We start from the raw sequence: 10,643 nt of genomic DNA on the forward strand, positions 1-10,643 counted from the left end.
CCTGGTATGCACCAAAGGAGGCAGAATTAATGTGGAGGATTGGATTTGGTCATAAGTCCTTAACTGTACATAAACTACCATTTAAATGTGCCCCTCCAGACAGACATGCAAGTTGGAAAAATATTATACAAATGAAGAAAAATGTCACAAAAGATATTGGAACTAAAACTGTACTGGTGGGAAACATACAAATTTCAACTAGTATTAAAATATATTATTACATCAAGTTGGCTATTAAGAGAAGTTGAATACCTAACATGATATCTTGAAGTAAATTTAAAAAAAGTATAATGGCAAATATTATATTCTTAAAGTATAATTGAAAAGATTTTAAAGAAAATACAATAATACTAAGTATCACAACACTTGTAATACTTATATAAAATGCAGTGACGATCAATCAGTTTCGCAAAATATCTGTGTGGGGTTTAACCCTTCACACATCACGTGTACATCACGCACATGTCGACACCAACCAACAGAAAGTTTTCAAATCTTATCCTTTCCAAGGGTAAGACGCCCAAAGAATGAGTTCAGGCTCTGACTCCATATCAGATCCCATATCAGTTTGTGTAGGCTCATGTGTGTGGGTGGGTGTGTATGTATGCAGTGCTGTGTGTGTACCCGAATGTGTGTGTGTGTAGGCGTTCGTGTATGTGTATATAGGCATATGTGTTTGTGCCTGTGTGCAGGCATGAGTGTGTGTAGGCGTGTGTGTGTAGGATATGGACGCAACCTGGAGACGGTTTTCGCTATAGGAGCAGCACCGTGAGGCGGCTGGTTGACGGTGGTGCGGCAGAGGGAGGCGGGGTTAAAGTATAAGTTGTATAAATAAGTTGATTGATTAATACATGCGAAACAATAAACGAGCAAATAAAATAGTGATTTAATAAGTCAATAGGTAAATGAATGAATAAAGTAGTGAATTTTTATGCAAAGGAATGCATATGAATTTATTTGTAAATTAATATACAAGTGATAAAAGAAAATGAATAAGTACACGGAATAAACTATTCTACTTTACCTCGCATGCACATGATTAATTGGAAAAAACATTTAAAATAAAACAAAGCTTAGTAATAATTGAGTAAAAACTGCACTGATAGGCCTCAAGTAGAACTAAAAATGTTAATAATAAAAACTATTTAATTTTAAAATTACAAAAATAATTTTTGAGTTAGCACTTTGCGCTTCGACTTTCGGGGCTTCACTACATTGCGATTTTTTCTGTTTTTTTTTTTTTCCAAATATAGTAATAATCCTTTTTTATGCCCTGTAAATTTTTTCCCACTAAAGAATAACAAAGTATGTCCTTTTAGTAAGATAAGCTCTTCTGAGGGGCTGTAGTTGGACTAGTTAAGGGAGTGAAGGTACAAAATCGCCGAAGAAAGTGTAGGGAATCGCTATCTCATTTTAACCGTTCAACACTAACTGGAAAGTATAAATCATTGTATTGTTAGGGGATAAATACATACATTTCTATATGGTGTTCACAATGTACTAGCTTTTTAAGTTGTATATATAATACCTTTAATGAGGATAAATAAAGAGAAAGAACGGGGGCACATATTCATCATCGAACAAGTTGAGCTGTTTTCAGATTAGTAGTAATGTTTAAGAACTGCATATTGTGCGTGTAGCTTAGTTTTAACAAAGTAATGAAAATGTGATGGGGATTAAGAGAGCTGTTTAATATTTAGGGGGCTCTAACTATGTTAAAACCTATTTAAATTGTCGTAAGTTGGTTTTATGCGCTCTAATTAGGAAAAAAAAACATTTGGTTTATAAATCAATCCTACTTCGCGGAAATTCAGTTATTGCAGTAAAGTCTGGAGCGAATTGACCACGATAAACGAAGGTTGACTATACAACAAAATATTACCAAATGAGTACCAATTTCTCAAAACTGCTTGTATTTATTAGCTTACGCTTTGACCTTCAGAGATAACTTTTGCTGACTCGAGAAGCCTAAATGTATTTTAAAATATTACTAGATATATTGTACAAAAACAGGGTAAATATTTCACAATTTTACTTTGTCCCACATTCCCCTACTGATATTTTCAAAACTAATATCACTTACCTGTGATGAGAAAGGACTTGCAATTCCACTCTCCTACTTGAAAATCTTAGTGCAAAGAAGGCATCTTATTTTGTTCTTAAAGGCTGCAAAAAAAAAGTTGCTTTAAACTAAAAGATAAATAAGAAATAAATACCTTTGTGCAGGGAAGTAAATAATAATGAACAACGTTTTAATGCACAAAAATAGCAGACAACTGCATACCCGTGTTTTGGGTCTTCACATACAAAAGCTCACCACTTTACATTGAAAAAGAGTTCCTGTAACTCCGAAACACGTGTATGCAGTAACCTGATGATTTTGTGCATTAAAACTTTGTTCATTACTATTTAAAAGATAAATAATACAATGTATAGTTTGAGTAGAGCATTAATACTAATTCCGTGTAATTATATTTTCTTGAAAGTTTTATTTCCTAAATTAAAAGATCTTACTAAATATATTTTTTAACAACTTGTGTGTTATTTTAGAATATTCATTGTTTTTAAAATTCAACACAAAGCCTAGCTAGTCTTTTTAAAAAATTACGTACGAAAACTGTCAAGAATTGCTAAGGAAAATTTAGGAAATAATTACCCTTTAAAAGTGAAAATGTAATCTTTAAAGTAAGTAGTTACTAAGAAAAAAAATCTTAACATGTTTCGTAAATTATAAAACTCAAACCATTAAGTCATTGAAACATTCCATTTTGGAAGAAAACTGGTTGACCGAAATTATTAAATATAAAATACTGTATTAAAATTTTCAATTTTAATACAGTATTTTACTTGTGTACAGTACTTACATATTTTAAATAGTCAATGCATTTTTCATATCTAAATATCAACAATACAAATTTTTATTTTCCTTACCCCTTTCCTTATGATTCACTATAATGTGCAAGTGCCAAATCTCAGTTTATCCGTACTAAAAAGGATAGGTGCACCGAATACTGTATTTTACCCAATACCTAATATTATTTATTTTGTGATTTCAACATTTGTATTTTATACCAATTTAATGTAAGGAAGGTTAATCTATTTTTCCTTTTTTATGAAATAAGAATTAATTTTCATTTAACATCCTAAATGCATCTATAGTTAGTGAAATTATAAATTACTAGCAAAAATACCCAGCGTTGCCTGGGTCAGTAATAATTATTAGAAAAAATCGTTACTTGCTTTTGTTTTCTGTTTTAAGTGTAAGAATTTAAAACACATCTTTTTGACGTGATTAAAAATCGAGTTTCTTCCTTACCCATAAAACTAAAATAGCAATAAGTATAAAGAACAAAGTAGTATTGATTTAGAAACGAAAGCACTATATTTAAGCATATACAAATTTAAAAAACATGAAATTAATCTTCTCATGTTTAAAAAGATTAATCTGTTGATACTTTTTTTTTTAACATGGAGCCTAAAACCTTCTCTGTATGGCTAATGAAGTACGAAGTGATTAAAAAAAAGTAGCTGCGCTCGTAATCCCCTTATACTTGCTTTAGTAATTTCGGGAAATTTCAATCATTGTGGCTCTTGGTGCGATTTTACCGAATTTGCGAAAGTCGTTTCGGGGTACCTTCGATGATGCTCCCCCATTCTTTCCTTACTTTGTAAAACGATATGATATTAATTTTCGTTACAGAGATATCGTCGCCAGATGCTGAGATATTTTTGGTCACCATAAAATGGCGCTAAACAGTTTCATCCGAAATGTTACCATGAAATAAGTCATAAAATTTGGTGATTGTTTGAAATTGTGCAAAAAGGAAAATTAATGGAAGTTTTTGTGCTGTTTATGGATTTGCTTAATTTAGTTGCTGGATTATTTAACACAGTAAAAAAAGTCTTTTGAAAATTCTTTGATTGGCGATATTTTGTTTACATGGTGAAAGCTGAGAAACATTATGACGTAGTCTTCGGCTTCAAAAACAGCAACGTTGAAAAAACTGCCAAATGCATCAGCTACGGAAATCTTTCAGCAAAAATTTTGGCGATCTGCTGGTTGTTTGGATAATGAGTAAGTGTTCAATCAGCATAAATAATAATAAAAACCATTAATTACATTAAAGTTCCGTTTAAATGGAAAATCATCAGCCAAATCATGTATTATTTGCCAATATTGTGCAAAAATCTTACTTCAAGATTTGACTTGAGAAAAGCCTTGAACAATCACGAAAAGCAAAGAAAGTCAACAATACAACAATTGTCGCTATCGACAGGGAGTTGAGATGATACACTAAATACTGTATTGAGTTGAGGAAAGCCTTCGAACATGGATCTAAAAAGCTCACAACTCGTTTTTTATTCTACTTAGAAATTTCGAACAGGTGCCATCTTCAGCAGAAAAATCAGAGCTTTCGATGGACATATAATGTAAATATGTGCAAGTATTTTTTCATCCCAATATTAGAGAATTTATACAAAAATTGTGTTTTATTGCCCCCCTAAGGGGGTTTTGCCCCCCATAACGGGACGAAAACTACCCTATGTGTTATTCTGATGCATAAGCTATATTATTGTAAAGTTTCATCAAAATCCGTTCAGTAGTTTTTGCGTGAAAGAGTAACAAACATCCATACATCCATACAGACAAACTTTCGCATATATAATATTAGTAAGATAAAAAAAACTGTTCTAGTAAAGGACTAATGGTTTATATTTATCTGCAATTCTTTTCGAATAATATTTGATGTAGCTAATATAATCATGGTAGTATGTTACATTATAAATAAAAGATCTTGCAATTACCTTACATACAAATACAGAACAAAGTTGCTAGCCGACTGTACATAATTATGTATATTCCATATTATCCAAGTTTTTTTTTTCTTTTCTGCTTACTGTTTCATACTTAATTGAATTTGAAAAAGTAAGATTAATTAAAATATCTGTAGCTCAGAGCTATAATGCTGAAATAAGTCCAAAAACTGTGATTTTCAGTTTATTAGTGTACTGTCATGTAGAATCTTATTCTGCATCGAGTCATGTGAATATAATTCTAAAAAAAACTTTGTAATTACTTACCAGCGTTAAATGAGAGTGCATTCTATCTTTGACAAGCTGTCTCCTCACGATATTGTGAGTTACCTTGTTCTGACTCTGAGATATAGACATGACATGAAAATTACGAAAAATTGAAAATAATAAAATATGAAATTACCACCTGAGTGTTTTCTCTTACGTTAAAATTGTTTTGAATATGATAGCACATTTGCAACTCGTTAAAACAATATCAGAGGGACCTTTAAAACCAAATTGTTTAAAGCAGATCATCTTATTTGGAAAATCATCAACAGTAGGACGGGGATCAGGGATCTCAAATGCAGTTTGTCCAAGCAGAAACCGGTTTTAAGTGCTTTCTTATAAACCAGGTTTGACAGTATTAGACGGCAACAACTCAAACTAATTTTTAACTATGTTAAAACTTTCATTCATTATACGAAAAAATATGTTTACTAAGTGTCGAAAATAAATTTGCTACGCATTGCGTCACTGAATTATTCAAGTATTCGGTCAAACCAAATATTCCGTTTTTCTGCCAAATATGCAGTATATTGAAAGATTAACCAACTATTCAGTGAATCCTAACTAAGAAGCGTCTTGACAAAATGTAATTCTGTCCTGGATAAATTTCAATTTTAAGCTGTTGATTTTTGGTCAACGACGAAGCAAAAATATGTTCAGAAGTTAAATTTCAAAGCTAATGGTAAATTCTTATACATGAAGTAAACATATATAGAAGTTTCTAACTAAAGCGAATCTAAAACTTTTTTAACAGTCCAACCTTATACTTGTTATAAAGTTGTACTGATGCTGCTGATGAACAGATGCATCTTAATCTTACTTTAATTTGTTTTAATCATAAAATAAAATCAAGATTTTTAATGAATTTAAAAACGAAAAACTAAAGAAGAAATTTCTAGCAACGTGATTGAATATCCAATATAGAACTCAAATGCCTATATTTTTACAAGTCAAGTAAAGGCAGCTTAGATAACTACGTTATGGATTACAATAACTTTCTGATCCAAAATATGATTTAAAAAAAAAATAGCATCGACACTTTTCAGTAAAGTAGCGCCGTACTACAAGATGAAACAAAACAACTCTTTAGATTGTCCGAACTCAAGGAAACAAACATTTTTGCTACAATGCTTTGCTTACAACGTAAAATAGTTTGATAAGACACTTGAGTTTGCATAAAAAACAATTACAAGCACAAATAAGTATTACAATATTAAGTTAAATTTCAAAAACAGGATTAAAAGAATACTTATCTCAGCGCAAATTTCCTCCTGTGCACAAAATGAACATGCTGGTTGGTGTGGTGCGGCTCGGAATGTTGCCGTTGCCAATCACAGTTTGCTTTTCCAAATTTCCCGCCATGAAAGGTACACATTTTTTGCGCTTGCGTAATTTCATTAAAAAAATCTCTGCTTGTATACGTTGAAACGCTGTTCTATAAATGTGTGAAAATAACAAACCAATGAAAAAAAAACTTTGACAGTTCACTTTCCATGAGTTATATTCATTTTTTTTAAATTTTTCTCGTAAAAATTATTAGCACTAGAGTCCCTACAATTGGGACGCTCATTTAAATGCATTTTTGTTTTTCTATGCAATTCTGTTCATTATTAAAGTTTTAATACTTAACAAATATCAGAGGACTGGGAACTGTCCATTGCCTTCATAAACTATGCAATAGTATTACATTGGGGTCGAGAAAGAAACTGGGGCATCTGCCTGATAGGAGGTCATTTCAAATTTTTCAGGGTGGTGGTTGCAAAAAGTATGCTACTTGATGAAAATTACACCACAAATAGAAAAAAATACGCTAAATTACTTGTAGATACATTAATTAAGGGGGTGTGGGGCAGTTGACCCCTGAATGACACGCAAAAAAAAAAAAGTCGCTCAGGAAGGGCCAAAAAAAAAATAATTAATTTGAATTTTTGGCATCTTGAATTCAAATTATGTTTTCCGCAATCACGAGCGTGTGTGTGTATGAATGCGCGTGTGTGTTTGTGTAGGCGCATGTGTGTGGGTGCGTGTGTATGTGTGTATGCAAATGTGTGCGTGTTGCGAATGCAGTACTGTGTGTGTACGTGCGTGTGTGTATGTAGGCATATGTGTTTGTGTCTGTGTGCAGGCATGAGTGTGTGTATGTGTAGCATAAAAGCTTATTAAGCTACGTAGCACTACATGCTTTTGAACAAGCTCGAACAGCAAATAAGCATATGATGCCTGTAGACAGCTTGCTATGCTATTTCTGTGTATGCTAGCTGAATAGCATGTGATGCTTGCTAGCATAAAAAAGCTTAAAATAGCTTATTAAGCTTAAAATAGCTTGTTAAGCTACGTAGCACTGCATGCTTTTGAACAAGCTCGAACAGCAAATAAGCATATGATGCCTGTAGACAGCTTGCTATGCTATTTCTGTGTATGCTAGCTGAATAGCATGTGATGCTTGCTAGCATAAAAAAGCTTAAAATAGCTTATTAAGCTTAAAATAGCTTGTTAAGCTACGTAGCACTGCATGCTTTTGAACAAGCTCGAACAGCAAATAAGCATATGATGCCTGTAGATAGCTTGCTATGCTATTACTATGTATGCTAGCTGAATAGCATGTGATGCTTGCTAGCATAAAAAAGCTTAAAATAGCTTATTAAGCTACGTAGCACTACATGCTTTTGAACAAGCTTGAACAGCAAATAAGCATATGATGCTTGTAGATAGCTTGCCATGGTATTACTGAGTATGCTAGCTGAATAGCATGTGATGCTTGCTAGCATAAAAAAGCATATCATAGCATGAATAACTAGCAGACAAAGCAAAAAATAGCAAAAACTAGCATATTTCTGTTGCTAGTAATAGCATGAATTTTGACCTGGGTAACGCAACAATTTTCTAGCGCTGTCCATTTAGTTTTTATTGATTTTTCGAATGTCACTTTGGAACACCCTGTATTTGAACTATACGAAGCAGTGCGAGTAAACCTGCCATGACTATGATTTCCGAGTTCGCCCTTGTTGCTCGCATAGCCTCATGTAGCCCTACTTTCCTGAATTAATATTCAGTAGGGTAACGGCACCAGTCACAGGTAAGCTTAAGACATCGCTCTCAGGTTAACTCAATTTTCTGAGCCTATTAATGTATTTAGACTTTTGGAATTATTGTTCTCTCTTGCAACTACATCTCATCTAAGGTTTGGCTGCTTCTGGATCCTCTGAGTGAGCTCATTCTATTTTTTCTTGCTCATTTCAAAAAAAAAAAGGTCGGACCCCCAGTAACAGACACCGAAAATCTGATGATACCCAGGACCAGACAGTCTAAAAGGATCAGTAACAGAGAGGATAATGAAAGGATGATAAAAAAGACAGAATTTCCTTTCTCTCTTCGAAATTTGCAAAAGTTCCCTTTTTTTTTAGAACTGATTAAATTCAAATGAACATGAAACACCGGTAGGCCACGTTGGTGGCTGTTCATCACCTTCCACCACTGTCTTGTAACTACCAACTGGCTCATGAAATTCACTCTGATAACACTAGATGTCTGCGCCGTAGTCATGGGAAACAGCAACATCCGTTTTACCCGCCTAAAAGGCTTATCATTTAAATCCAATCTTATGACTGTGGATCAGTTTATGTCGGTACTACGAAGCGCAGCATCAAGACACGCCTTTCTGAGCATGTTCGTCATTGCCGTTTAGGAAACTATGATAAGTCAGCCGTAGCCTAACACAGCCAACAAGAAGGAGTCCACAACATCAAATTTAAAGACACAGAAATCTTGGCTACAACATCTCATTACTTTGCCCGTCTTCATCGCGAAGCTATAGAAATTTTCAAACACCCCTTTAATTTCAACAGAAAAGAGGAGAATTTCAATTTACCAAAAACATGGCACCCTGCCCTTAGCTCCGCTCGCCACAACAGCCTAAAACATACTATGGTCCCATCCAATCAGAAACCTTATTCCACAGCGGCTTGAGAACGCCTCCCAATCAGGTGCCAGGATCACCCAGCGGCTTGAATCTCATCCAATCAGGAACCTTATTCCACCAGCGGCTTGAGAACGCCTCCCAATCAAAATCAGCAGCGCAGCAGCAGTTTGCTTAAATACAAGAGCCACCGAAGCCAGGAATCAGTCTCACCAAACTCAAACCACTGATGATGGCTGCAGCAAAGCAAGCCGAAACGTCTGGAATTTCTACTCCAATTAGACCACGGACAATAAACCCGGAAATGTTATCTCCCCATATTGAAGCCGGCCGTGAAAGCCTTAAACAGTATTTAATCTTATGACTGCCTGTTACTGGTGGCCTTACCCTACGTACTTTCCTGCAAAAGCAGATTTAACAAATTGTCCAATAAAATGTCAGATTGGTATGTAGCACTAATAAACCTAATATGCCCACATCTAATTAATCAAACAATTAAATATTGCTTAGTCCGACTTTTTCATATGCGATTTGACATTCCAATAAGATCGGCCGAGTTTTTTTCATTTGCAACTTGATAGTTCAGTAAGAAAGAGACTGCAAGTTAGTTCATTTTGTCTAAGTCTAACAAATAAAATCAGTTAATACTTTTATCTGCATCCACTTTAACAGTAGATTTAGATCAACAGGTTTTGCCAACTACCACACTTTGTCTGTGTACCATTTGATAATTCATTTAATCTAACAGATCGTATACCAGAACATTTCATTTGTCTACATACAATTTAATTTATTGATTTCACATTGTCAAAACGAGCAAGGAAAAAGCTGAAAAATTAAGCTGTCCAATGATCACAAATAGAACTATTATTTTGATTATTTATAAATGTTTCGTTTTTTTACTCAACAACTTGAGACATTTATTTCTTGATGCAACATACAAAATGCTTCTGCTCTGTGAAAATGTGATTCTCTGTTCCAGATCGTCGGTATGATGCTGTCCTGTGCTCTTTTCCTCATGATCAACTGATGGAGTTCCGTTCTTAATCATCTTTCGTCATGATTCCACCCAACCGAATGCCATTTCTCGGGACATACTACATCCCCGTGTTGCTGGTTCGAAAAGACTTGCACATCTTCCCATCAGGCTACTTGTGACGTCATCATTACGTCATCCGAGATCAAGATGGATATGTTGACGCAAAAAAACTTCGACACGTAGGACGTGCTTGTGTCTTCAGGTAGCCCGAAAAAGATATAATCTAATTCTTCTGTGCATTCGCCATTTTCGTTTTCCTTGAAGCCCAATTCTGAGATGCGGTATTGAAAGCGTTTCCTGGTTGATCATCAGCGTGTTTTAAAACACCCATGGGTCTCTGAGATGTAGTAAAAGTCCTGTGAGGGACATGAAAATCTCTTCGGTCAAAACTGATTGATCTAAAAATGCATTGCCGCAACCTTGTAATACTTATCGGAATTTCTAATTCCAAGTCTCAAAACGGTATCGTTTCAGAGGAATCCTTTTGAGATTTCAAAGTCCATATCTTCTGGTTCTAACTGGTTGAACTTCAGAATTTCTTTGCCTAAACATTGTTACCTCACAGTCCTGTTGAGATTTCAAAGTCCTAAACCTCAAAACATTGTT

At 34.2% G+C, this 10,643-nt stretch overlaps 1 protein-coding gene across 1 annotated transcript in view; it reads left to right on the forward strand.

Annotated features, from left to right (window-relative positions):
* Positions 1-10,124, forward strand: part of LOC129233342 (CD151 antigen-like) — a 35,138-nt gene extending 25,014 nt beyond the window's left edge. The window contains exon 7 of the mRNA XM_054867382.1: positions 9,981-10,124. Coding sequence (XP_054723357.1) covers positions 9,981-10,028 — 48 coding nt within the window. The 3' untranslated portion in view covers positions 10,029-10,124. The remainder of the gene's footprint in view (positions 1-9,980) is intronic.
* Positions 10,125-10,643: the final 519 nt, after the last annotated feature.

The sequence above is a fragment of the Uloborus diversus genome, unplaced genomic scaffold, assembly GCF_026930045.1.
Source record: "Uloborus diversus isolate 005 unplaced genomic scaffold, Udiv.v.3.1 scaffold_35, whole genome shotgun sequence".
NCBI classification, from domain to species: Eukaryota; Metazoa; Arthropoda; class Arachnida; order Araneae; family Uloboridae; genus Uloborus; species Uloborus diversus.